Source organism: Rhinopithecus roxellana, chromosome 1 (assembly GCF_007565055.1).
Source record: "Rhinopithecus roxellana isolate Shanxi Qingling chromosome 1, ASM756505v1, whole genome shotgun sequence".
Taxonomy (NCBI): Eukaryota; Metazoa; Chordata; class Mammalia; order Primates; family Cercopithecidae; genus Rhinopithecus; species Rhinopithecus roxellana.
The window spans coordinates 52,428,678-52,456,592 of NC_044549.1; the positions used below are offsets into that span (position 1 = coordinate 52,428,678).

General features: G+C 54.0%; 1 protein-coding gene across 4 annotated transcripts; it reads right to left on the reverse strand.

The window, feature by feature from the left end:
• Positions 1-560: 560 nt before the first annotated feature.
• HDAC11 (histone deacetylase 11) lies at positions 561-26,957 on the reverse strand. Of its 4 annotated transcripts, none has more exons than XM_010384470.2 (10): positions 26,829-26,957; positions 25,769-25,917; positions 23,894-23,994; positions 10,263-10,379; positions 8,585-8,627; positions 6,197-6,273; positions 5,062-5,124; positions 3,977-4,073; positions 2,678-2,856; positions 561-2,482 (listed from the first exon to the last, which is right to left on the reverse strand). In XM_010384470.2, coding segments are annotated over exons 1-10 (1,044 nt in total). In that variant the 5' UTR covers positions 26,831-26,957; the 3' UTR covers positions 561-2,266. The 4 variants fall into 4 exon arrangements, with proteins under 4 accessions (XP_010382772.1, XP_030782477.1, XP_030782464.1 ...); XM_030926617.1 differs by having other exon boundaries at positions 26,710-26,831; XM_030926604.1 differs by lacking the exon at positions 26,829-26,957 and adding an exon at positions 26,069-26,678.
• Between the last annotated feature and the right edge of the window lie 958 nt (positions 26,958-27,915).

A 27,915-nucleotide genomic window follows, 5' to 3' on the forward strand; every position in this document is an offset into this window, starting at 1 on the left:
CTGGCACCCTGACCCTCAAGGGGCCACCCTGCCCCCCACCCAGGCTGTGCCACTCATACTGGGGATGCTCTGGTCACTCTGTCCAGCCAAGGCTCTGCCTTTCCCCCTGCCTGGATACGCCACCCTTCACCCCAGCCCAGCCTCATCTCGGGGCAGCCCATCCCTGTAAGTGCTCCAAAAGCACCCCAGGCCTGGAAGATGCCCCTTCCACCCACTGCCCTGCCAGGGCTCCCTCCTGCTGTGCAGAGCCACCATCACAGCCCAGCTGTGCCTGCCCACCTATTCCCAGGCTGTCCCAGGCCCTGTGACCTTATCCCCCAGGGACCCTAGACCCTTCTCTGTCCAGAGAGTAACTCTCCCCACCCCACCCCACTGCCAAGTGTGAAGCAGCTGAGAACTTTTACTTTGGAATCTGGCAGAGCTGGATTCAAGCCTGGCTCTACCACTGTTGAGATCTGCTGAGAGGTGTGGCCTGGGCAAATTTCTCACCCCTGCCAAGCCTCAGTTTCCTCATCTGTGAAATCGGAATCATTACCAACTCCACGGGACTCAGAGGGTGGAATAACACACTAGCATTTATTGAGCAGCTACCCATGTCAGGCCTTGCACTACAAGAACTTTCCATTTTCATTTCCTTCCACCCCCAGAAGGTTGGGATTCTTCGCCTCCAGCACACACAGCAGCCTGGGCCAATCAAGCCTCTAGGGTTCTCTAGGAACAGAAGCTCAACCAGTGACAAACCGTGTCTGTGGCTGAGCCCCAGAATTCGCTGGCCTGAGTTGGGTGTGAACGGATGTTAGGTGCCTCGAGTCAGCGACAGAGACCAACAGCAAGGGTAGGGATCTCAGAGTGCATTGTTAGAGCCTCGGGGTCTGGTCCAGGAGGCCAGCGTTGTTGACAATTTGTGATCTTGGAACCCTTCCCCTGCAGCAGAGGGAGCATGAGGGAGGGCGGGAGACAGTGGGAGCACCCCCTCACTGTGATGAACATAAGTCCCATAGGGGGCTGATGGAGCAGGGACATCTCAGCGGACCCACTTTCCCTCCCCAGCCCCTGATTTGGTCAGGGCCACAGCTGCTGGCTAGCAGGGGTGGATGTTCCCCCACCCACTTCCTGGAGGCCCCTGAATGTCCCCATGAGTAGGGCTGAGGAACAGGCCAGAGACCCGGCCCACCTGGGGGCCCTGGGCACGGACAGAGATCGGGGCCCAGGCACTTTGGTGAGGCCAGTGGAGGCCACAGTCCCACCCAGGGCCCTGCCCCGGCTACCTATGCTCACAACCCCCAGGCCGGATAGAGATCCTCACTGCCCTCTCTCCGGGAAACCCTGCCCCACCTCACCAGTACCTGGGTCCCTCCCTGGGCCTGGGTTCCCACAGGACCTGGCTTGGCCACCAGCCTGCATCTCTGATTTCCACCTGTGAGCCTGGCCTGCTCATGTCTCCCACCCTTCTTCTGCCCCCTCCCCACCTGGGTCAGCAGCCCCCTGGAGACAACAGGGCTGAGGTCTGTCCCTGACCTAAGAATTCCTCCCCTAAAACCTGCCCCTTGCACTGAACAGGCAAGACTACTGCTAAGGCAGTGATCCGGGGCTGCAGGCCTTCCCACCTTCACCCCCGCAGAAGGGCCTGGGAAGGCAGGTCCAGACCTTGCTTTATTGAGGGGGAACTCCAGATGAGGGAACCCACCTGTACCCCTTCCTGACCGCCCCTCACATCCAGGCCCAGGGTTTCCACCTGCTGCCTGGGAACCAGGTCCACCTGGAGGCCTAGCTGCAGCACCTCCTGGGCCATCCACACCAGCACCCATAGCTCTTCAGCTCTGGGGCAGAGGGCAGCAAATCCCACGACCAAGGGGAGGGAGGGAGGGCAGTCAGGATGGAGGTGGAAGCTTCCTCACTCTGACCTGGGTCTGCCATTCTCAAAACCAGAACACTCCAAGCCCAGGGCCCTTGCTGTGCCTGGGACCTCGCCTGTCCTCTCCGATTCTCAGTGAACTGCCTGCCTCCCTCGACCCATGGACCCGTGACTCCGTGTGGGTCCCCCTGGGACACAGGCTCTGCCTTCCGCCCCCACCCATAGAGGCCTCGAGCCCCTCTGGCTTCCAGCAGGGAAAAGTGGAGGAAGGGCCAGCTCTAGGCCCCAGCCAGGAATGGCCCTGCCCCTCCATGCTCACTGAAGGCTGCCTCCACCACCCCATGAGGTTAGAAAACAAAAAGCACTAAGGGGCGGATAGGCGGGGCCAAGTGACAGGCGGGGCAGCGAGGGTCAGGGCACTGCAGGGGGAAGCAGCGGTGTGTCTGAGTTCTGTGCTGAAACACTGGGTGACTCAGGCCCAATGAGCCCCAGGCCAAACAGATTAAGGATGGAGTCAGCAATGATGCGGGCTGTGCGCTTCTGGTACCCGCCTGAGGTCACCATAAGGATGGGAACCTGGCGGCCACGGACCATCCGGAACACCAGCTCATCCCGCTTCACAATGCCCTGTTGGGGGAAGAGGAGGGTGACTCAGGCAGGCCAGACCCCCATGGTGTCAGGAAGTCCTGCTACAGGGCCAGCCCTGCTCCAAACTGCTGTTGCTTCAGCCCATCTCCTCCCTGACATGAGGCCGACCACCTTTCCTGCTGCTGCTGAGTCCACAGAGCAGACCCTCCCACAGCCCCCAGAGTCAGGACGTACCACTGGGCTGATGGACAGCCCCCCAAGGCGGTCCCCCTCGAGGATGTCGGTGCCTGCATTGTACACCACCACGTCGGGCAGGTGCTCCTGGAGGGATTTCTCGATGTTCCTCTCCACCTTATCCAGGTATTCATCATCCTCTGTGCCCCACTCCAGCTCCACCTTCCGCCTGATGGCCTCTGGGAGGGAGACATGGATGGCCTCAATTTATAGAGAAGGGAAACTGAGGCTCAGGACAAGGCTGTGGACACCAGGCAAGACTGGAAACTGGTCTGTTGGATTCAGCACTGCTCGGTCTCATTCCACCCAAAACTAAGCTGAAAAGAGCACCAAGAGCTGCAAAAAGGGGGACTCAAAGGAGAGAAGGGGCATTGAAGCTGAGACACTGCCTTGGGGGTGTGGAGATCTGTGTAGGCAATGTAAGATTTCACTGCCTCCTCCGGGCCTTAGCTACACATGTGGACGCCCTGCCCTGCCCTTAAGCCCAGGCTCAGCACATGTGAGCTTCTGTTCAGAAACTGGTTCCTTGGGCCATACTAGCTGCTGACTTATCCACACCAGACTCACCACAACTGGTGCAAAAATGTTCCCTACCTGTGGAGGTGGCAGCCCTGTCTTCAAATCTCATCTGAGAGTCTTTGCCTTTTCATTGATGAGTTTAATGCATTTTCATTTTAACAGTTATATGTGAATTTCTTTCTTTCTTTTCTTTTTGAGATGGAGTTTCGCTCTTGTTGCCCAGGCTGGAGTGCAATGGCGCGATCTCGGCTCACCACAACCTCCGCCTCCCAGGTTCAAGCGATTCTCCTGTCTCAGCCTCCTGAGTAGCTGGAATTACAGGCATGCGCCACCATGCCTGGCTAATTTTGTATTTTTAGTAGAGATGGGGTTTCTCCATGTTGGTCAGGTTGGTCTCAAACTCCTGACCTCAGGTAATCTGCCCGTCTCGGCCTCCCAAAGTGCTGAGATTATAGGAATGAGCCACCACGCCTGGCCTATGTGAATTTATTTCTTATTTCATATTTTCAAATTTATCCTATTTTTCTTTTTTTTCCTTCATCCTTTCTGGTTTTTTTGCCAGGCAAATGCATGTTTATTGGACAGGGTTATGTGATCTTGGGTGGGTCGAGTGACTTCTCCAGGTCTTGGTTTCCTCATCTGTAAAATGGAAAGGATCACCTCATAGGGATGCTATGAACCACCGCAGTGGCTTCTGCAGGGCCAGCAGGCAGAAGACACTCAGGAGAGAGCCTCACCCACAAGGACACACTCAAGACGAGGGTAGGGGCAGCAGCTTACGCTTGGCAAAGCGGTCCCCGGGGTAGATGTGGCGGTTGTAGACATCCATGATGTACACACGCTTGTCGCCCATGAAGTCTCGCTCATGCCCATTGCCCTGTGGGGAGGTCACAGTAGCCGCTCTCAGGCAGGTGCCCTAGGCAAGGCTGGGGCTCCGCCACCCCCCCGCCCCACCTCAGGAAACTCATTTGCCAGGGCAGCACGGCCTGCTCTTGGGGGCAGCAGGTCTCATGGCTGTTAAGGAGCAGAGCTGGGATTCAACCTTAAAACCAGGCCCCGGCACCTTCTAGCAAGCCAGCCCTCTTAAGTTCCCCAGCAAGCCCAGCCCACCTTGAGCAAGCCCAGCCCTCTTAGGTTCCCTATCACAGGAAGAAATTCAGCTCTGCCACCCTCTCAAGTCTGTGGTGGGACTGGTTGGGATCAGGGATGTGAAAAGCAAACTATAAAGGACTGTCCACATGTGACCTGGCTTAGGAGTTCAGGGTCACAAGAACCCAAGGCAGCTCCCCAACTAGCACAAAGCCACAGCAGTAGCAGTGTGGGGGGTGCCTTCCGGAGCCCACCGGGTACCCTTCCTGTCTGACCAGAGGCACTGGCCTCATTAGCGGTCCTGAGGAGGGGGTAACCCTCTGCTTTGATGCTTTACTCCCTAGGCGCCGAGTTCTTAAATGGCGACCCCAGGTGCCTGAGCCAAGCCATGAGTGTGGGCATCCACCTGAGGGGCAGGTCGCCAGTGCTCAGCAGCTCTGGGCAGAGGGCAGTGCCCCAAATTATTCATAAGCAATGGGGACCCACAGCAGAGCTCTGCACACGAGAGCAGTCCCATTAGAGTGGGCTTCAGGAAGAGCCTCATGCTCATGTGGGGGCAGTTAGGAGGAGGGAGGGAGGACCCTCGGGAGCAATGGGGAGGACCTACTGTCCTAGACAGAGCGACAAAGACAGACCCTGCATTTGTAGCCCACGAGACAGAAGACAGAAGCCGTGAGAGCTGTGGGGACATGAGGAAGAGACTCTCCTGGCCCAGGGAGATTCTGGAACTGGGGGTGGCAGGTCCCCCAAGAGTCCAGCCCCTGCAGAGCACTCACCTGATGGGCATCGAGATCAATGATGGTAGCCCTGGAGATGCCCTCCACACGCTCAAACAGAAACTGCCAGGGAGGAGAGGGTAGATGTGAGGACCTGGGGAGGCCAGAGGACCCAGCCCTACAGCAACTCCCTGGCGAGGGGCAGGGCGGGGGGCCTAATGCTTGTGGGTATCAGGCCACCCAGCAAAGATGTCACTTGCCAGGGAGAGCTGTGCAGCACCAGCTGTGGGGCTCCATGTGTGCATGCAGGAGGTGGTCAGGGAAGGCTCCCTGGAGGAGGGAGCATGTCCTGTACCCTGAAGGGTCATAGGTCAGGAGGTAAATGGGTCACTCAGGCCCTGCATTTTCCCAGATTCCCTAGGAAATGTGTAGGGGTTAAAGGAGAGAATCCCCACAGCCCTGGGACTTCATTCCCCAACCTCTGCCTCATCCTACAAGGCCAAGTCCTAAATGCCCCCTCTTCCAGGAAGCCTCCATTCCCTCCTCCCCAGGAAGGTCTCCTGTGCTTCCCCCTTCTTCTAATGGCCTGCCTCCCCCATCAGTCTATGTGCCCCGTCAAAGCAGAGACACATAGGAATAGGTCAGCCTGTTTCTGATGCCCAGCACGAGGCCAGGCACAGAGTGGCAGGGGAGTTGTGGGGCCCCACAGATCAGAGACCAGCACCAGTTCTGCCCCTGCTAGCTGCATGTCCTCACCTCTGTGGGCCCCGTCTGTCTGCAAGGATTCAGGGAGTAAGTCCTGGAGCACAGCGCGGATTGGAGTATGCAGAAGTGCCAGCTGCTATCAGCACCAGCATTCTTTCTACTCCCTACTCCCTTTGCCAGCCATGCCCTTCTTCCTACAACTTAATATGTGGCTATACAGCAGATCCTGGCCCTGTCTAGTCCCCTGGCTCTGTGGGAGGCTGGAATAACTCCCTTCCACCACAGGCAACCCTTCTAAGCAACATGGAAGAAGAGCAAGTGTCAGATCTGGATTCGGTTCCAGCCTGGCTGAGCAATCCAGACAAGCCCCCTCCCTGCTCCAGCATAGGCCCCTTGTCTATAATTCAGGGTGAGCACAGTTCATTTGGAGCTGTGGGGAGGATTCCAGGAGGGCTCTTGGAGGCGAGACCCCACATGCTCATAGACACACCTTGATGGCGAGTGTGATGTCCGCATAGGCACAGAAGCCCCCGCCACGGTCGCTGGAGCAGTGGTGGAAGCCACCCCCTGCAGAAGGGCAGAGAGCGGTGCTGCTCAGGGCCAGGCTCCCAGGCTCAGTCCAGGAGCTCCTCCAGCCCTTCACCTCCCCCAGCATCCTCCCTGCTCAGCTCTCAGGGACCGGCACCTCGGACTCTGGGTGGGCAAACTGAGCTGAGTGCCAGGGCATGTCACCATCCCCAGGCCAGAAGGCAGCCACGTCTTCAGGGTGTCCCCAGCAAGTCCCCAGTGCCACTCACACCCCCAAGCAACAGAGAGCTCATCATTCCTGAGGCAGAAAGCTGCTTCTTGTCCCCACCAAGCTGGGCCTGCCTCCATGTGGCTCCCCAAACCAGGAAGGAGTGGTGGCATGGGGGCCACGCGGATTCTGCCAGTGGCCAAAGCAGATGGTCAGAAAGGGCACCCTCTGCTGGTCATGACTGCCTACAACCACAAGGAGGGCCCTAGAGCCCGGGATCCATTACCCCTCAACCCTGAGACACAGCCTCAGAGTCCCAGGACCCACAGAGACCCCTTCCCCTGCAGTCCTTGGGATAGCCTGAATTGCAGGGGCCCTCTGAAGGTGAGCCCAACAACTGCTCCATCAGACAGTGTGCAGCTGGCCCCATGGATACCAGGAACTTGCCTCTCCCACCCCCCAGGAGGCTATTGTTGGCTCATAATGATGAGACGACAGCCACAGTGAACACCTGACTGAGCACTGAGCTTGCTGAAGATTCCCTCCAGCCCTACAAGGGGCATTAGTATCACCATCCCCGTTTTACAGATGAGGAGACTGAGCCACAGAGGAGGTCAGCAACTTGCCCAGGGTCACACAGCCAGGTAATGGCAGAACCAGGATCAAACCTAGGGTGGATCGGGATCCAGGCTCTTAACCTCTACCAGGCAGTAACACCTGCCATGGGGAGGGCCATCCGGGCCCTCCTGGGAACCCTGCTGTAGACATGCAGGGCACAAATCACTCCCATATCTGACATGGGATCCTTGTCTAAGGAGGTTCCCGGCTGGCTCCCCAGCCCCACCTTTGCACACTTTCAGTGGCAGGGAGCTTCCTCCCTTCCAGAGAGCCTGTGCCATCCCTGGGCAGCTCAGCATGGTCTGAAGGCTGTCTTGTGTCTTCCCTGAAGGACTCCACCTGTGTCCTGGGGCCCAGGACAGCCCACAGAGGCTTGGTCATGTTGGGTTGAGTACAGCAGAGTACCATAACATCACCACTATGCCAGACCTAATGCTAACCAAGCCCCTAGAGAGTGGGGCTCCCCCTAACTGTGCAGTGGCCCAGGGTGGCCTCTCCCTTGCAGAGTTCACAGCCAAAGGCTGAGGAACCCTGCTTTAGGGCTCTACACAAGCCAGTAGGCATCTCTCCATGTCCATTTCCTCATCAATGAGACAAGCCTGACAATTATGCCCAGCTCAAATAAGAGTCTGGGTGAAGGCCAGGCATGGTGGCTCATGCCTGTAATCTCAGCACTTTGGAAGGTCAAGGCAGGCGTATCACCCAAGGTCAAGAGTTCAAGACCCAGCCTGACCAACATGGAGAAATCCCATCTCTACTAAAAATACAAAATTAGCCGGGCATGGTGGTGCATGCCTGTAATCTCAGCTACTCAGGAGGCTGAGGCAGAAGAATTGCTTGAACCTGGGAGGCGGAGGTTGCGGTGAGCTGAGATCGTGCCATTGCTCTCCAATGTGGACAACAAGAGCGAAATTCCATCTCAAAAAAAAGAGTCTGGTGAAAAGGAGCTTTCCAAATGTCAAGTGCTGTGCCTACAGGAGGGACGATGACAGGGACAAGGGAGACTCGCATGCAGCCCTCCCATGAGCCAATCTTGTGGGAGAGTCAAGGGGGCTAGGGAGCATGGGCCCTCCAGACCCTTGAGAAGGTGGTGGTATTGACCCTGGGTGTGCTCACCCAACCCAACATGACCAAGCCTCTGTGGGCTGTCTTGGGCCCCAGGACACAGGTGGAGTCCTTCAGGGAAGACACAAGGCAGGCTTCAGACCATGCTGAGCTGCCCAGGGATGGCACAGGCTCTCTGGAAGGGAGGAAGCTCCCTGCCACTGGAAGTGTGCAAACGCAGGGCTGGGGAGCCACCCGGGGACCTCTTTAGACAAGGATCCCACGTCAGATGGAGGCACTGGTCAGTCTCTCCCAGGTACTAGGAGGCTACATATCAACCTCCAGGCCACTTGACTAGGGAACACCAGAGCTTCTGAATTCACAGCTGCCACCTCCAGGATCCTCCTGCCCTCCTCCAGCCCCCTTTCAGGCCAGTTCCACCAATGGCTGGACATTTCTGAGGACATTCCCAGCACTCACCCACGTTGATGGCCCAGCCTCGCTCCACGGCCAGCTTCCCCGCCTTTGGAGACAAGCAGAGGGTGAGTGGGCACAGGCAGTGCATCTTCCACTCATTCATTCACTGATTCATGCACTCATTCCATAAACACTGCTTCTAGCCAGCCCCGGGGGAAGGATGAGCTGAGCTACAAGGTAGGGGTATAGAAGGAACTCCCTACCCCAAGCAACAGTCCAGGAAGTAAGTGCCAGGTTGGCTGGCATATGAGATGTACAGTGCATAAGCACCTTTGCAATTGTGCAAGGAAACTGGAAAACATAAAAGTACTTATCATCCATCACATATGAGCTGACAATAATTTTGACATGGCTTTCAAAGGGAAAACAGGCAAAGTTTTGCTCATAGAAATATAGTAGGCTGGGCCAGGCACAGTGGCTCACGGCTGTAATCCCAGCACTTTGGCAGGCCGAGGCAGGTGAATCACTTGAGGTCAGGAGTTCAAGACCAGCCTGGCCAACATGGTGAAACCCTGTCTCTACTAAAAATACAAAAATTAGCCAGGCAGGTTGGTGTGTGCCTGTAATCCCAGCTACTTGGGAGGCTGAAGCAGGAGAATTACTTGAACCCAGGAGGCAGAGGTTGCAGTGAGCCAAGATCACACCACTGCATTCCAGCCTGGGGGACAGAGCAGGACTCTGTCTCAAAAAAACAAGCAAAAAAAGAAATATAGTAGACTGAATACTGAAATCTTCTAGGAAATCATAGTTTTGGGGATGGACAGTAATATTCTACTAAGCTAAAAAAAAGTACAAATTTACAAAGATAACAGAACTGTAGGGAATCAGTAGGTAGTGATCCAGGGCTGGGTTAGATCCTCATACATTTGCATGTGAAACATTCCTCTATCTGCAAATAACTAGGCAGTCTGTGGCACATTTTTTTAAAAAACCACACACACAATGTAAAACCTAATTTTGCTGCAGGGATTTTTTGTTGCCACACCCACGGTGGGGGAGAGGTGGAGCCTTATTCATCACTGAAGCCATGGAGGATCAGTTCTCCATCTTAATTTTGGGTGCATTAGGGCTGGGCGTGGTGGCTCAAAGCCTGTAATCCCAGTACTTTGGGAGGCCAAGGCGAGTGGATCATTTGAGGTCAGGAGTTCGAGACCAGCCTGGCCAACATGGTGAAACCCTATCTCTACTAAAAATACAAAAATTAGCTGGGCATGGTGGTGCACACCTGTAGTCCCAGCTACGCAGGAGCCTGAGGCAAGAGAATCGCTTGAACCTAGGAGGCAGGGGTTGCAGTGATCCGAGATCATGCCACTGCACTCCAGCCTGGGCAACAGAGCGAGATTCTACTCAAAAAAAAAAAAAATATTGGCGGGGGGAGGGGGGTGTGCATTAGAGCCATAGTGCTAAGAGTATCCGCTTTGGTGGGTGGAGAGATATACTTTATACTAGCAATTACGGTAACCAATAGGAGGTCATAGGAGAAGGAACGATGAGAATTCTAATGTCCCAAGATGTGGAAAAAAGGCTTTTGGAGAAAGGGTCATTGTTGCCGAGCCTTGAGGAATATTTAGGATTCTGTTCAACTACTAAGTGGGAGGAAGGCATTCCAGGGCAAAGGAAGTGAGAAGGACCATGCGCTATGGGAGCCCCCAGCCCGGCCATGCCCCCCCACCCCACCTACCATTATGGTTCCTCCTGTCTGGGTCCGAAGGGGCCTCAGCACCTTCCTCTGCACAAGGAAGTTGGGGAGGAAGATAACAGGGGGGATTTCTGTGATGGTAGCAACAGCAAAGGACCACTGCGGAAAAAGACAGGGGCTGTTGGCCTCCGCTGTCCCACCCCGAGGCAACCCGTGAGAAATCAGATCCCCAGGAAATGCCTTCAGGACAGTTTCCAGGTGCCCTTGGATGAACTCCCTGGTCAAGCACACTTCCTTTGGTAGAAATGAGAGCCAGAGCCACAACCCTACCAGGCTCCTGACAAGCTCTGGGCTCAGTAAAGAACAGTTTGCACAATGCGTTTCTTAAAGCTAGTCAGCCAGGGTTCCTCAGTGTTCTGAGGCCCTTGGCTGCCCTCTTGTGCCCAGAACAGGAGCTGCAGAGGGCTCCAAGTCAGTTGCGCAGGCTGCTGCTTTGGGATAACAAATTAGTCTAGACCATCCACTGTACAGAAGGGGACACTGAGGCCCCAGTGAGAATCTTCCCAAGGCCACACAATGAGTCACTGACAGAGCTGGGATGGGAGCCCTGGCCTCTTGCTCCCTCGCACTGCATTGCCTCTTCGTCCATTGGGAGTCAGACCTTCCTGGCAAAAGGGATGCATTACCCTCATCTCCAGCTGCTGGGGCTGGGGGGTCTAGGGTACCTGAAAGGTATCAGCACTAAGATCAGGTCAGAATGTGCCCTGTGACCTCCAAGTCCACCAGGTAAACATCCCTGGCACTGGCTGTCCACTTGCACCCAAACCCCAAGCCATCTCCTGGCTGAAAATGCATCCCTGCTCCCCACCCACGCGAGGCAGAGACACTTTGTAAATATTTACTAAGTGTCTGCTAGGTGCTCCAGGTGGGCACTGGTGGGCCCATTCTCATGCCAGGACACTTGCAGGCACTTATTTGCAGTGTGATGAGTGTGGTGATGAGGAGGAGAACTGGGTGGGGGTTATTAGAGAGGCTTTCTGGAGGCAGTGGCATCTGTGGGAGGTGAAGAGCGAATAGGAGTTATCCAGGTGCAGAGGTCAAGGGAAAACGGTAACTGGGCAGAGAAGTGAGTCCATGATCCAGAGAAGGTGGGTGCAGCTGGAACAGGGCAGGCTGAGCTTATCACACAGGGCCTGGTCTGCTAGCACAGGCTCACACATTGTTGTCAGAGTAGTAGGGAGCCATAGATGGTGCTGTCTCAAGCTGCTCTAGCTGCAGCAAGGAGAACCAATTAGGGGAACAAGGATAGAGAAGCAGCAGCTCCAGGGAGGAAGTGTGAGATAAGAAGGGTCTGGGGTGGTAAGAGGGGCAGGTATTAGCCGGCAGCATGTGGGGACAAGGGGTGGAGGGCTCAGGTGTCGAGTCTGGGGCCAGTGAGAGTAATGGCACTCAGAGGTGAACCTGAAGCAGGGTACAGAGATGGCACTAGGTTCTGCTCTCCATGGGCCAAGTCAGCCCCTGGGGCAGCCAGGTGAGACAGCTGAGGTTTAAGTGAGGCTGGAGCTCAGAACAGGGGTGGGAGAGTGGGAGGTGAAGGGCTGGATTGGGACTGCAGGATTCCCACGCTGAAGGGCAAGGCCCAGACAGAGAACCCCTGGGGACAATCAAGGGCTTCCCTGGGACAGGGTGAGGCTTGGAAAGACCTGAGGTGCAGTGCTCAGGAGGCCAGGTGGAGAGAGGGTGACTGGAAGGAGCAGGTGGAGGGAGGCACCAAAGCTGCAGAGACAGTCCATGAGAGGAAAGTGGGAAGTGTGGCCATTCCGTTCACCAACCAGGAGGAGGAGTTTTAGGATGAGAGAAATATGAGCATGTTCAATGATGGAGAGCAGGCAGCAGGGAAGGAGAGGGTGGCTAGGGATGGGGTGTGATGGCAGAGTGGGGACAAACCTCAGAGGGCCAGGAGGTGCTGTAGCCAGGGCGCTTGGGGCCGGACAAGAGGCAGGACACACCCTAGGTCAGGCCCCAGCGGGGGCCTCATGGTTTAGGCCCTGGCCACCAGGGGAGACCTGCTGTCATGGTCCTAGGGACGCCAGGCACCAGGCTGCTGGGGAATGCCCATGGCCACTGGCCTAGGCCGGTAAGGGCAGCTGAAGGCAGGGGAAGCTGGCATCACTCCCTTACTCTGGTAGAGAAGCCAGTGAGCAGGGTCCCACTCGTGGTCAGGAAGGAGAGGTGCCCATGGGGCACCACTTCCACAAGCCCAGGCCCTCTGGCTGTAACATGGACGTATCGCAGGGCCTGGGAAGGGGTGAGAGTGTAAGCTGGGACCAGCACAGCTGGACAGTTGCAGGACACACCCATGAGTGTGTGTATGTATGTCCATGTGTGTTGTGTATACGTGTGTGCACAGGTATGTCTGTGTGTGTGTGTGCCTGCATGTGTGATGAGGGACAGACCCAGAGAAGGAAGGTCCCTGCCTGAGGTCATCAGCTCCTCTTGTTCACCACAATCATCCCACTGCCCAGCACGGGTCCCACATGTGGCCGACATGGAATCACGGTTTTCCATGAATGAATGAGCAAACAAATGAGCTGCTGAAGGAGCACATGGAGTCACAGCCTCCCTCCCTCCCTGGGAAGCCAGCAGGGGACAGAGACTGGAAGACAATGCAGCCGAGAGCCCAGCATGGACACCAACCACGAGAAAGGCATTCTCTCATGTGCTCCACAGCCACGGGTCTCACACGGCACTCCTCGAGAAGGCTTCCACTGGCAAGTCTTTTGGGAAGCACCAGCTTATGCCACCTGCCTCCTGGAGATTCGCAGCGCACCCTAGCAAGCTAAAGGCTCTGAGAAGTTCTGCGGCAAATAATCCATTCTAACTTTGCTCCCCCAAGATGTCAGGAAGTCTGCCTGCCCTCTTTGCTTTTTAAGTCACACACACTAACCTTCTGCAAAACTGCAGTGGTATGGGACACACTTGAGAACCTCAAAGAGGTTCCTTAGTATCCTCCACAGACTGGGCCTGACCTGGTCCAGGGGCCAGGTGCAGCCACCCAGGAGCATGCGTGGGACTTGGCCAGCGGGACCAGCCCCCACAGGAGAAAGTATTTGTGTTTGCTGTGCCAACATTCCTGGGAGATGAGCCCCTCGGCAGAGCAGCAGGCTTCGGGCAGTGAAGAGGAGGCTGGCACTTGGGCCTTCTCCTGGTGCAGCAGTGGTTTCTGCACAAGGCAGTGATGTGGTTACCAACACCCTAGACCAGCACCATCCAATCCACTGGCTGCCAACCACAGGTGGCTACTTACGAATGATTGTAAATTCATCAAAATTTTTAAAATTCAAGTTTTGTTCCTCAGTTACACTCTCCATATTTCAAGAGCCATGTGCGGCCAGTGGCGACTGGACTGCACAGAGCAGGCCTGAGCATTTCCATCATTGCAGAAGGTTCCACAGGGCAGCATCGCTCTAGGAAAAACCACCCATCAGTGGCCAAGGTGAGAAATAAACAGAGCGGATGGGGTGGATTAGTGGCGGGGCCCTGGGTGAGAAGAGGAGAGGGAAGAGAGCCTGGGCTAGAGCAGGCTCTGTATGGTCAGAGGAGGTGGCAGGTAGGAGGAGCTCAGGGCACCACCAGGTGACATCTGGAGATTCACTTTCTGACCAACACTTCTAGGAATAGCCCTGGAGGGAGCTGGGGATGGGGTGGGTGGGGGGTGCAGCACTGCTGATAGATACCTTATCTGGGACGTGCAGCAGGCTGCAGTGGGACTGCCCAGATCTGCCAGCAGGTCAGGATCCCTGATAGTCTCGTCCTGGGCAAGGGCACTGTGGGTGAGGCTAGGACTGGTGTGGACAGGCTCAGAAGTTCCCCAGAGTCAAACCGGCCCAAGTCTGGGTTCTGCCACTGGGTATGTGAATTTAGACTTCACTTCTCTGTGCCTCTGTCTCATCTATAAAGCAAAGCTTTGGATGAGGACTTAGAGGTGGAAACCAGTCAGAGAGGCCTGTCCTCGCCATTTAATCTAAATTGCCCCCACCCAGCCAGGTTTGGTGGCTTACGCCTATAATCCCAGCACTTTGGGAGGCTGAGGCAGGTGGATCACTTGAGGTCCAGAGTTCATGACCAGCCTGGCCAACATGGTGAAATCTGGTCTCCATTAAAAACACAAAAATTAGCCGGGCATGGTGTTGGCTGCCTGTAATCCCAACTACTCAGGAGGCTCAGGCAGGAGAATCGCTTGAACTGGGGGGCGGAGGTTGCAGTGAGACGAGATCGCGGCACTGCACTCCAGCCTGGGTGACAGAGTGAAACTCTGTCTCAGTAACATAACATAACGTAACATACCCAACCCAGGGCCCCCTGGAGCCCACACCTTGGCTTTGTCTTCCCAGATAGCACTTTTCTCCGAGGCTACAGACTGTCCTGATTAGTATCTATCTCCCTCAAAAGGATGCCAGCTCCAGGAGGACAGCACGTGTCTGCTTACTGCTGTGCAGACAGTGCTGAGGCTACGCCTGGCACACAGTAGGTGCTGGCCATGCATGCCATTGATTCCCTTTTCTGGCTGGTGCACCAGAGCCCCTCTCCTGACGGAGGCCACCTCACCTGCACCATCCCGGGAAAGCCATGACTGACAGGGGCCTATAAGAGCCAGGCCACATGCTTCTGGGCAGGGCAACCCTGTGGTGACATTCACACCCCAGAGCTCTCCGTGGAATCAAGCTGAGGCCACACCTCCAAACCCACATCTGTACCTAGCTGCTCACTCTGCCCGCTCCACACTGCCTGTACCTCTTGCAGGTTTCACCTGAAATCACCTGCACCATCTCAGACTCTGCTTCCAGGGGTGTGGTTCTCAGACCAGCAGCATCATAGCACTTGAGAATGTGTTAGAAATGCAGATTCCCAGTCTCTACCCAAGACAACCTGGATCAGAAACTCTGGGAGGGGCCCAGCCGTCTTCTGCAACAAGCCCTCCAGGTGTTTCAGATACTTGCTTGGGTTTGAGAGCCACCATTCTAGGGGATCCGACCTAAGGCAGCGCTGGGTGAATGAGCACACTACGTGAGCATGGGAGGTCTGCCCCAGACTGATGCCACCACCCGCCAAAGGGCATGGCCTGCATGTGGCCAGCTGTCAGGGCCCCCATAACACATCAGCCTCTGAGGGACCCCACAGAGAGCAGGACATGACTGGGCTGGCCACACCTCTGGTACCTACTGCCCCATCTACTCAGCTCCACAGGCCTCCACCTTCCAGACACGTGGTTTCCTCAGGCGGACCCCCTACCCTCAGAGGTACAAACCAAGAACTGCTCTCAGAGAAGAGCTAGGCTGCAACCCTTCTAGGGCCCCCACTGTTTGCTTTAGGTGGGTCCTTTCTACCAGTAGAAGGGGAGCAAAAGCAGAGAAGGGGAAAACACGATCTCTCAGTTAATGCACAAAAAGCCTTTGACAAAATTCAACAGCCTTTTGTGATAAAATCACTCAACAAACTAGGAACAGAAGGGAACTCCCTCAACATGATAAAAGGCATTAAAAAATGTAACCCCGCAGCTGACATTATATTAAACCGTAAAAGATTGAAAGATCAGGAATAAGACAAGGATGCCTGTTCCACTACTGCTATTTAACACAGCACTGGAAGTTCTGATCAGAGGAATTAGGCAAGAAAAAGTAATAAAAGTCATCCAGATTGGAAAGGAAGCTACCTCTCTTCACAGACAGCATGATGTTACATATAGAAGACCCTAAAGAATACACACACACACACACACACACACACACACACACACACATACAACTATTAAAGCTAAGAAACAGGCCAGGCACAGTGGCTCATGCCTGTAATACCAGCACTTTGGGAGGCTGAGGTGGGCGGATCACGAGGTCAAGAGATCAAGGCCATCCTGGCCAACATGGTGAAACCCCATCTCTACTAAAAGTACAAAAATTAGCTGGGCGTGGTGGCGTGCACCTGCAGTCCCAGCTACTCGGGAGGCTGAGGCAGGAGAATCGCTTGAACTGGGAAGGTGGAGGTTGCAGTGAGCCGAGATCATGCCACTGCACTCCAGCCTGGTGACAGAGTGAGACTCCACCTAAAAAAAAAAAAGCTAAGAAACAAATTCAGCAAAGTTGCAGGATACAAGATCAACACACAAAAATCAGTTGTATATCCTAGCAATGAACAATCTTAAAAAGAAATGGAAACAATTTCATTTATAATAACATCAAAAAGAATAAAATGCATGGGAATAGATTTAACCAAGAGGTGCAAGATTTGTCCACTGAAAGCTACAAAACATTGCTGAAAAAAATTAAAGACATACATAAATGGAAAGACATCCCATGTTCACGGATTGAAAGACTGATTACTGTTAAGATGGCAAAACTCCCCAAAGCAATTTACTCAATGCAATTCCTGTCAAAACCCCAATGGCCTTTTTTGCAAAAAAATGGAAGTTGATGCTATAATTCACATGGAATCTCAAGGGACCTCAAATAGCCAAAACCATCTTGAAAAAGAATAAAGTTGGCCAGGCACAGTGGCTCATGCCTGTAATCCCAGCACTTTGGGAGGCAGAGGCAGAGGCGGACAGATCACGAGGTTAGGAGTTCGAGACCAGCCTGACCAACATAGTGAAACCTCATCTCTACAAAAATAGAAAAATTAGCTGGGCGTGGTGCCGGGTGCCTGTAATCCCACTACTCAGGAGGCTGAGGCAGGAAAATCACTTGAAACCAGAAGGTGGATGTTGCAGTGAGCCGAGATCGCACCATTGCACTCCAGCATAGGTGACAAAGTGAGACTCCATCTCAAAAATAAAAAAGAAAGAAAGAAAGAAAGAAGGAAGGAAGGAAGGAAGGAAGGAAGGAAGGAAGGAAGGAAGGAAGGAAGCCTCACAATTACAAATTTCAAAATTTGCTCCAAAGCCACAATAACCACAGCCACAGTAAGAATACCAAAATAGTGTGGTATTGAACAGACATACAGATCAAATGAATAGAATTGGCTGGGCACAGTGGCTCACACATGCCTATAATCCCAGTACTGTGAGAGGCTGAGGTGAGCAGATCACTTGAGGTCAGGAATTCAGGACCAACATGGTGAAACTCCGTCTCTACCAAGAAACACAAAATTAGCCAGGCGTGGTGGCACACGCCTGTAGTCCCAGCTACCTGGGAGGCTGAGATGGGAGAATCGCTTGAACCCAGGAGATGGAGGTTGCAGTGAGCCGAGATGGAGCCACTGCACTCCAGCCTGGGCTGTCGAAAGAGTGCAACCCTTTCTTAAACAAACAAACCAAAAAAATGAATAGAATTGAGAGTCGTCCAGAAATAAATCCATACATCTATGGCCGGTTGATTTTCTACAAAGGTACCAAGACCATTCATTGGGGGAAAAGCAGCCTAACAAATGGTGCTGGGAGAACTAGATATCTGAGTATAAAACAATGAAGTTGGACTCGCCTCACACATATACAAAAATTAACTTAAAATTTATCAAGGCCTAAATATAAGTGAAAACTATAAAACTCTTAGAAGAAAACACATGGGGTAAACCTTCATGACCTTGGGTTTGGCAATGGATTCCTAAATATGACACCAAAAGAAAAGGAATAAAAGAAAAAAAAGATAAATTGGACTTCGGCAAAATTAAAATTTTTTGTGCATCAAAGGACATTATCAAAAAGACAACCCACAGAATGGGAGGAGTTTTTTTTTTTTTTTTTTTTTTTTTTTTTGAGACGGAGTCTGGCTCTGTCCCCTGGGCTGGAGTGCAGTGGCCGGATCTCAGCTCACTGCAAGCTCCGCCTCCCGGGTTCCCGCCATTCTCCTGCCTCAGCCTCCCGAGTAGCTGGGACTATAGGCGCCCGCCACCTCGCCCGGCTAGTTTTTGTATTTTTTAGTAGAGACGAGGTTTCACCGTGTTAGCCAGGATGGTCTCGATCTCCTGACCTCGTGATCCGCCCGTCTCGGCCTCCCAAAGTGCTGGGATTACAGGCTTGAGCCACCGCGCCTGGCCCAAGAGTTATTTATAAATTAAATAATATCCAGAATATATAAAGAAGCCTACAACTCAACGAAAAGACAAGCCAATTTTAAAAATGGGCAAAGGACTTGAATAAACATTTCTCCAAATGAGATATACAAATAGCCAAGCAGCACATGAAAAGATCCTCAGTGTTAATTAGCCATTAGGGAAATACAAATTAAAACCATGAGATACCACTACACATCCAGTAAGATGGCCACACTGGGGAAAAAAAACAAAACAGAACAAACAAACAAAAAAAAACACCAGAAAATAACAAGCATTGAAAAGGATGTAGAGAGACTGGGACCCTGGCACATTACTGGTGGAAATGGTGCAGCCCCTGTGGAGATCACCTTGGCGGTTCTTCAGAAAATTAAACAGAATTACCATGTGACCCAGTAATTCTACTCCTAGGTGTATACCCCAAATAACTGAAAACAGGTATTCTAATAAATACTCGTATGCACATGTCCACAGCAACACTACTCACAATAGCCAAAAGGCCTATAAACTAATGAAGGGATAAACAAAATGTAGTGTTTTACAATGGAGTATCATTCAGCTGTGAAAGGAATGAAGTACTGATACATGCTACAACACAACACAGATGAACCTTGAAAATGCTGTGCTTAGTGAGATAAGCCAGACACAAAAGGTCACATACTGTATGATTCCATTTATATGAAATATCCAGGATAGGCAAATCCATAGAGAGAATGCAGGTGAGTGATCACCAAGGGGACTTGGGGGAATAAATGGGGAGCAACTGTTTAAAGGACACAGCATTTCCTTTTGGAGTGATGAAAATGTTTGGGACTAGAGATGATGGTTGCACCACTTTGTGAATGGTCTAAACACCACTGAACTGTACACTTTAAAGTGGTTAACGGCTAATTTTATTATGTAAATTTTACCACAATTTAAAAAAACATTTTTTTTTTTTTTTTTAAAGGAGAGAGGAGCCCCTCTCAGGGAAGAAGAAGAGAAAGAGAGTTGGAGACCAAGAGGAGCTCATTCCCCTAGAGACTCCAGGGTCCCTCCAGGTGCTCCATGGAGCTATGGTCTGTGTTGCCTCTTCACACTGTACTGGAACTCATGGGAGATAGTTCTGCCCTGGGATCTTTGCACTTGCTGTTCCTTCTGCTTGGAATGCCCTTCCCCAGATGACCACATCACCCACTACCTCACTCCCTTCCCGTCTGATTGCATGTCACCTGTGATCACGGTAGTAAGCCCTTTCCTGACACTGGTTTAAAACTGCCACCCTCTCACCAGCTCTCCCCACCCTCTTTCCTGCTGTCCCTTCCTTTCTTCACGACACTCAGCACCATCTAACATATTATCTCATTACTTAATTATTACATTTATTATCTGACTCTCTCACCTAAATGCCAGCTCCACCAGGAAAGGGATCTTGTCTGTTGCTCCATCCCATCCCCGCAGCACCTAGATCACAGAGGGGTACCCTCTGAGCACTTGCTGGATCCACGTGTCCTGAGCACCGTCCAGTGCAGAGTGCACAGGGGCAAGATGTCAGATGCTGCCCAGCACTAACCCATACTCCATGGCAAATGGTCACCCAAGAATCAACCAAAGGCAAGAGCCCAGTGCTGGGGTGCTGGGGAGCTCAACTGCCACCCTCAGAGGGGCCAACCCTGGACCTTGCACACAGTAGGAGCTTGATAAACATGGGTTTCCCTGAATTGACATCTTGCAAACATCAAGCTCCTGCTTCTCCTTCAGTGCCCTGTTTATTAAGTATCAAAGGCCACACCAGCACAGTCAGGCATGAGCCCTAGGCAGGGGATGGGGGCAGAATAGGATGAGGCAGGGGAGAGGGTGGATGTTACACAGTACCCACAGAATGACCAGGGAAAAGCAGCCTGAGAAACCTGCAGGACTCTCCAGGGTACTCTCTGGATGCCCACAGCAGAGGAAGGAGAAAAGAAACATTGCAGACATCTGCGGGGAGGTGGGAGATGTTCCTGAGCTGCAGCCCTAGCTGCCAGATGATGTCTGAAATGGGCTTGGGTCCCACCTGGGCAGCAAGGGCATGTCACACCATATCACCCTCCTGCTAAAAACCCTCTTGTGACTGTCCAAGGTCCCTGGAACAAAATGTACACTCCTCCCACAGCCTGCAAGACTTATGTAGCCTGGGGCTCTGGCCTCCCTGACTGTGCCATGTACGAGTACAATGTTTTATTCCCTTCCATCCAGCCTCCTAAGCATTCTTCTCCCCTTTGGGAGATCAAGTCCCCTCCACCCTCCAGGCCTGGGATTCTGAAACATTCTTCCTTCAAAGCTATACACGAGGGCCAGGAGTGGTGGCTTACACCTGTAATCCCAGCACTCGGTGAGGCCGAGGCAGATGGATTGCTTGAGGTCAGGAGTTCAAGACCAGCCTGGCCAACATGGTAAAACTCCATCTCTACTAAAAATGCAAAAATTAGCTATGTGTGGTGGCAGGTGCCTGTAATCCTAGCTACTTGGGAGGCTGAGGTAGGAGAATCACTTGAAGCAGGAGGCAGAGGTTGCTGTGAGCCAAGATCGCACCACTGTACTCCAGCCTGGGCGACAAAGTGAGATTCAGTCTCAAAAAAAAAAAAAAAAAAAAAAAAACCTCTACATGAGTATCACCTGCTCCTTTGTTTTAGTTTCAACTCAAACATTACCTCCTCTGGGAGACCCTCCCTGACCACCCAATTACCCTCTATTTTTCACTTTCTTCATAGCCCTTGGTGCTCTCTGAAATGCTCTTGGGTGGTTGCTTCCTTAATTTTCATCTTCCACAACTCAAATGCAAATCCATGGGGACAGGGAGCCTTGCTGTCTCATACTCTCTGTACTCAGCACACAGTTGGCATTCAATACAGATGTGTTGAATGACTACTTCTTCATCTTTTTTTTTTTTTTTTTTTTTTTTTGAGATGGAGTTTTGCTCTTGTTGCCCAAGCTGGAGTGCAGTGGTGCAATCTCGGCTCACTGTCTCCCAGGTTCAAGCGATTCTCCTGCCTCGGCCTCCCGAGCAGCTGGGATTACAGGCATGTGCTACCATGCCTGGCTAATTCTGTATTTTTAGTAGAGACAGGGTTTCTCCATGTTGGTCAGACTGATCTTGAACTCCCGACCTCAGGTGGATCTGCCCACCTCGGCCTCCCAAAGTGCTGGGATTATAGGCGTGAGTCACCGCACCTGGCCCCTACTTCTTCATCTTAATAGGTGCTGTAGAAACCATTATGTTTCTCCTTTTGTTCTGGCTGCCAGGGAGCTCCAAGCCAAATATGCAGCTGGATCACCATCTTGGTTAACTTTTTCAGTGGACATATCTGAATTCTCCTCCTACCCTCGACCTCAGTTTTCTACTGGGACTCTACCTGTTAATACTTTTATTGTTTTATTTTAAGAGACAGTCTCACTCTGTCATACCAGCTGGAGTGCAGTGGTGTAATCATAGCTCACTATAGCTTCAAACTCCTGGGCTCAAGGTCTCCTGCCTCAGGCTCCCAAGTAGCTAGGACTACAAGTGCATGCCACTACACCCAGCTATTTTGTATTATTATATATCACATAGTAAGCTGCTTTCGGGATTTTGGGGGACCAAGGCCAGGCATGCAGCCTGCCCTACACAGTTCCCCTGAAGGCCCCTCAAATGGGTGGGGCCCTGGAGCCTAGGCCCCCACCCCCAGCCTGATTCACTCATACCCTGGCCCCATTCTGTTTTGGTTTCTCCCTGCCCCAGCTGAGCGCCTCCTGTCCCTGCCTTCCCCTCACCCACGGGACTCTGGCAGGCATGTCCTCCTGGCCCAGCCCTAGGCTGCAGACTGTGACCACGCATGCCTGGGCCCCAGGAAACCAGGGCAGCCAAGCACTGGGCTTCCTGCCAAGGCCTCACACCCCTCTCTCTCCTAGAAGCCAGGTTTCAACCTCTTCCTGGTAATCTTTCATGCGCTCCCACTGTCGTGGCCCTATCTAGAATTCTCACAGCTCAGGCTGGGGTTGGAGAGCAGGGAGGCAGCAGCCCTGACTGGGAACCTCAAAGACTGGACTGGATGACAGTCCAGGGGTCTCCCCTAGGCCCGGCCAACTTCCCAGGTGACCTTGAGCTAGCACAGTCTCTTTCTGGACCTAGGCTTTTCCACCTATGGAGCAGTGGGGCCTGCTGGCCTCAGGAATCCACTGTGGCTCTGAGTCTAAGGTGATCCCAGCCAGGGAGCCTGGAGGTCGGGGCTCCCACACTCTTGGGGCAGATAACCTGAGGCATCCCTGACCGCAGGGCAGGCTGGCAGCACCACATTCCAATGCAAGCCCCTGCCCCAACCTCCCCTCTGTTCCCACAAAGAGCACTCAACTGAATGCCTCAGCCCTCAGAACTTCAGCCACTAACGGGAGCTGTGTCCTCCCCTGGAAAGAGGTCACAAGCAGGCAGTCAGTGTGCCCAGTTCAGTCTACAGGTGGGCTTTTACAATCTTATAATGAGTGCCAGATTAAGAAATCAGGGCCGGGTGTGGTGGCTCACACCTGTAATTCCAGCTACTCAGGAGGCTGAGGCAGGAAAACAATTTGAACCCAGGAGGCAGAGGTTACAGTGAGCTGAGATTGTGCCACTGCACTCCAGACTGGGCAACAAGAGTGAGACTCTGTCTCAAAAAAAAAAAAAAAAAATCAGGAAATGTCAGTTAATAATCTGGATTCCTGGCTTCTCTTTGAAGACCAGGTGCTGTGGCCATGCCGGGTCCACAGTGGAGCTCAGTAGCGGCCCCTTGCGAAGGGGCAGGAGTTCTCCAGTTCACCCCAGACTCTACCACCGGCCCTCCCACTTGTTTCCGTTCTCTGCTGAGCTCTGAGGGTTTCAAATTAGTTTTTAGACAAACAATTTTCAACAAATCTTTAGCAGAGGTACTTACATCAGAGTCTTAAACTTCAGCCCAAAATAAAAAATCGGGTGGATGCAGTGGTTCACGCCTGTAATCCTGGCACTTTGGGAAGCCAAGGTGGGCAGATCACCTGAGGTCAGGAGTTCAAGACCAGCCCGGCCAACATGGCAAAACCATGTCTCTAATAAAATACAAAAAAATTAGCCAGGCGTGGTGGCACACGTCTGTAATCCCAGCTACTCACTCAGGAGGGTGAGCAGGAGAACTGCTTGAACCCGGGAGGCGGACGAGCCGAGATCACGTCACTGCATTCCAGCCTGGGCGACACAGTGAGACTCCATTTCAAAAACAAAAACAAAAACAAAAAATAAATGAACAAACAAACAAACAAAATAGGCCAAAGTGAAAGAGCTATGGTTGGAGAAGGACAGGGGCTGGGGTCTCTGAGGCCTGTCGACAGAGCACAGCTTGAAAGTCATAATGTAGAAGCCTAAAATCCTATGAAGGCTTTCATATGCCCTGGAGAAGGGGAGGTCACCACCCTCAGAGTGGCCTGGCCCAAACTGAGGTCTGCCTTTTTATGACCTCTCTCCTCTTGGGGACCATAGACTCCCATGTTCCCCAAACACTAGGGACATGAATGGGTGCCCTGTGGGACTGTGCTTCCCCAGGCTGAGCTGCCTCCTGCCTCTGGCAACTCCTGGCCAGCAGCCCCCTGCCCCAGGCCCGCAGCCCCCCAGGCCCGACATCCTGTACCTTGAGCTCATTAAGATAGCGCCTCGTGTGCACCACCAGCAGGTCCTCCTCCGAGGCCTCCCGCGCCTCCACCAGCATGCTGTCAGACAGAAGCTTCTCTTCTGAAACCACAGAGGGAGCACCCTGCTTCCCCACTGACCTCAAGGCCAGGGCCAGCCCCAGACCCTCCCACAGGCTGCAGACTTGGCCTGTGGCAGCCCCTGCCCCAGGGGTAGGTGGGCACTGCTGGCTTCTGGGCCTTCTGAGAAGGGGCAGCCTCCACACCCATTGCTGACAGTGGCCAGTCCCTCTGGCCAGGGAGCATTGAACATTGTACACACAGCGATCCCCATGTTTCCCAAACCACTAACAGTCACAAGGAGGGCTCAGGTGTGCCAGACAACCTTCAGGAGCAGGTGACACAAGGGTCGGGGATGTTGACCCTCAGAGTGAGAAAAACTCTTCTTAGGAATTCTCCCTCCACCTTTTTTTCCCTTTTCTTTTTAATTCCTTTAAAGAGACAGGGTCTTGGCTAGGTGTGGGGGCTCACGCCTGTAATCCCCGCACTTTGGGAGGTTTAGGCAGGCGGATTGCTTAAGCCCAGGAGTTCAAGACCAGCCTAGACAACATAGTGAGACCTCATGTTACAAAATATCAAAAACTGAGGGAGGAGGATCACTTAAGCCAGGGAGGTTGAGGCGGCAATGAGCCTTGATGCCACCACTGCACTCCAGCCTGGGTGATGGGAGTGAGACCCTGTCTCAATAAATAAATAAACAAATAAATGTGAGACAAGGTCTTGCTCTGTAGCCCAGGCTGGAGTGCAGTGGCACAACCATAGCTCACTGCAACCTCGAACTTCTGGGCTCAAGTGATCCTCCTGCCTCAGCATTTCAAGTAGCTAGGACTATAGGAGAATACCACCACCCCCAGCTAAGCTTTTTTATTTTTATTTTGTAGAGACAGGGTCTTGCTATGTTGTCCAAGCTTGTCTCAAACTCCTGGCCTCAAGTGATCCCCTAGCCTTGGCCTCCCAGAGTGCTGGGATTACAGGCATGAGCCACTGCGCCCGGCCTCCCTCTACCTTCTGATGATATCACAGGAGGCTCAGTGAGGCATGGCCTCGCAACACCTGCCTGTGCTTTGCTTATCTTCCGTTCAAACCACCAATCAGTCTCACAGCCTGCAGGCAATAGTAACCAGCCTGGATTAAATTATACTGTTGTTTTCATTCCATTTATTTTTTTTTACCATGACCTATTTATGGCAAGTGAAACTGCCTTTTCCCATTTTGATGACATAATGTTTCCTTTTAAAACAAGTTTAAGTGAATTTCCCAGCTAAATCAGGCCCCTTGATTACAAACCACAGTTAAAACGATGTGCTTTTTGAAGCATCATTTTGCTCAGGGGGATGAGCCCTAAAGGTGGGGCGCCTGGAGCTCTGAATTCCAAACCCAACTCCGCCTCTTAGTCACTGTGTGACTGTGTGCATGTTTCCTAATCTTTCTGGGCCCCACTTTCCCCCATCTGTAATCAAGGGAAGTGCAGTGGAGGTGCTCTACCTCCTGACTCTCTGAATCTTAGGGAATGGACTCCTCCAAGCTTCACCTTCCCTGTGCCCATCAGCAATCAGCTGCCTTTCCACTAGGCCTCTTGGGCAGAGGCGGGACTTAGGTCCACAGCATGGGGAGCCAGGGAGAGTCTGAGCCAGGGACATCATATCATGCTTAGGAGTCTGTGTTCAAAAAATCCTTTTGGGCGGAAGCATGGTTGGAAGGCAGTCCGAGGGCTGAAACTGAAGATGGGAGAGCCTGAGGTTTATGTTGGGGATGAGGACGGAGAGGACAGGTGGGTTAGAGGAAGCAGATGATAGTCCAAGGGGGGCCTTCCATACCTTTTAGGAAATTGATCACTTTGCCCCATTTTCCGGCATCAAAGGGATGCAGCTTCTCCAGGCCCATGAAGGTGATGTTGTAGCGCGGCGAGTACACGATTGGCCAGCGTGTCTCTGGCACATGCTGGTACAGCTGGGTTGTGTGTAGCCTACCGTGTGGAAAAGGACAGACGCACAGCTGGGACAGCCTCGGCAGAAAGCAGCTCCCTCCCGAGCCCGCCTGTACTGACCCACCAGCCTTTGCCCAGCACCACTAGCCCCTCAGCCACAGACAAGGGCCGCTCAACAACAGCTGCTTACACTGGTTGTCTTTCCCTGAACCCAATTCCAATCCGGTCCTCACAGCAGCCCTGGGGGTAGGCACCACAATCGCACCAGAGGCTCAGAGAGCAGACCAGGTGTGCCCAAGGTCACAGTGCAGGTCTGTGGAGAAGCGGGCGTGCACTCAGGTGTGTCTGGCTGCAAGGCCTCCGCGCATCACCTCTGCCCTGTAATAACTGCCCCCACAGCTGTGTGGCACAAGGCTTCGGCTGCAAAATGTGTGGCTGTTGTGAGGACTCAGAGAATCCAACTGAGGAGCTGAGCACAGCAAGCGCTCAGAAACGCAAATCGGGACCCAACCCGAGCCAGGGCGGGGGTGAGGGTTCCCCTGGCCCCACTGCGCGGCTGACCCTTCCCATCACACCCTGGCAGTCGTCACTCAGAGACAGAAATCCGCCCCCGTGGCTGCCTCCGTGGGGGCGTCCGCGCAGCCAGGGGGCTGGGCAGCGCAGACGTCAGACCCGCGCACGTCGCCCGACCGCTCCGGGTCTGGGCCCTGGCCCGCGGCCGGCGCGCGTCCCTCGGGCCACCGAACAGGGGCGCGGGGCTGGTCTGGCGCGCCGAGAGGGCCTGGAAGTACCCGTCCCGAGCGTCCCTCACCCGCAAACCTAGGCCTTCACCTGGCGCTCCCGCCCGGCCGTCCCCGCCCTCGCCCTAGCGCGCCCGCCCACCGGTACCCCTGGGAGCCCCCGGGGTTGGCCTGGGCGTCCCACCCCCGCCCTCACTCCCCGGCACTCACATCCCGGGGCCGGCCCTCCCAGCGCTGGCCGCGGCTCCGCGACCGGGCGGGGCGGGGCGGGGCGCGGGTGGGACCAGCCCAGGACACGCCCCCGGGTTTAGTCGCGTCTTCTGGGGGCGGAGCTCTGGCCGACTTGGCCCGCCCCACCAGTATTGGCGTCACAGAGGGCCCGTCCGCCGGAAGGCCACCCCCAACGCCCATCAAGCCCGAGTCCCGCCTCCGCAGGCAAATACCCTGTGGAATCCGTCTGGCTTGGAAGCTCCGCCCCATGGCGGGAGGGCCGCGCGGGTTTCACACCGGCGTCGCGGAAGGGGCGCGATCACCCTAGGTCCTGTTCCAGCGCTCCCCAAGCTGGGCAGAAGCAGAGAGAGGCTGAGGGTTAGAAACGCTAGGTTCCCGGCAGACTGTGCCGGGGCTTCGCTGTGTGACCTTGCGCTGGCGTCCGCGCTCTCTGGGCCCTTGTTTCCGCGGGTTAAACGTAGGGGCGGGGGAGTTTCTCTGGCCCTGCCGCCTGTGACCTAAGGAGCGCCGTGACCTCTCCGACCCGAGCCCACCCCCGGCCCAGTCTGCAGGAGCTCCGGGACAAGCACTTCCGGCGAAGGCATGTAGGCTCTCAGAGCCTGTGTTTCCCTCTGTAGAGCAGGCCTAGTTACCGTCTACAGGGTGCACGCGTCTTCGTCCCCGACCCGCACCCCCACCGCCGGGAGAAGCTGAGCCAGGCCAAAGGAACAGCTGGGGGTGTCCGCGGGTCTGCAACCCAGGAGGAGGCCCCAACAATAGAGCCCCAGAGGACGGAGACAATGGGCTTCTCTGTCGGCCCAGCTGTCCCCGCCAACCAAACAGAAGCAGCTGACGAAGGACTGCCGGGCTGGGATCCCTCGGCTCCATGAGGGCGGCTGTGTGCCAGGGCGGGGCACAAGGGAAGCGCACAGACGTTTGAAGAGTGGCCCCCGTGTGCCTGCCATGATTGCATGATGGCATTTGAGCCTCACAACCTAATCCTGAGAGAGGTGACATCACCCCAACTTTATCATGAGGGAACTGAGGTTCGGGCCTGGGTTAAACCCAGACTCAGCCACCCGCCAGC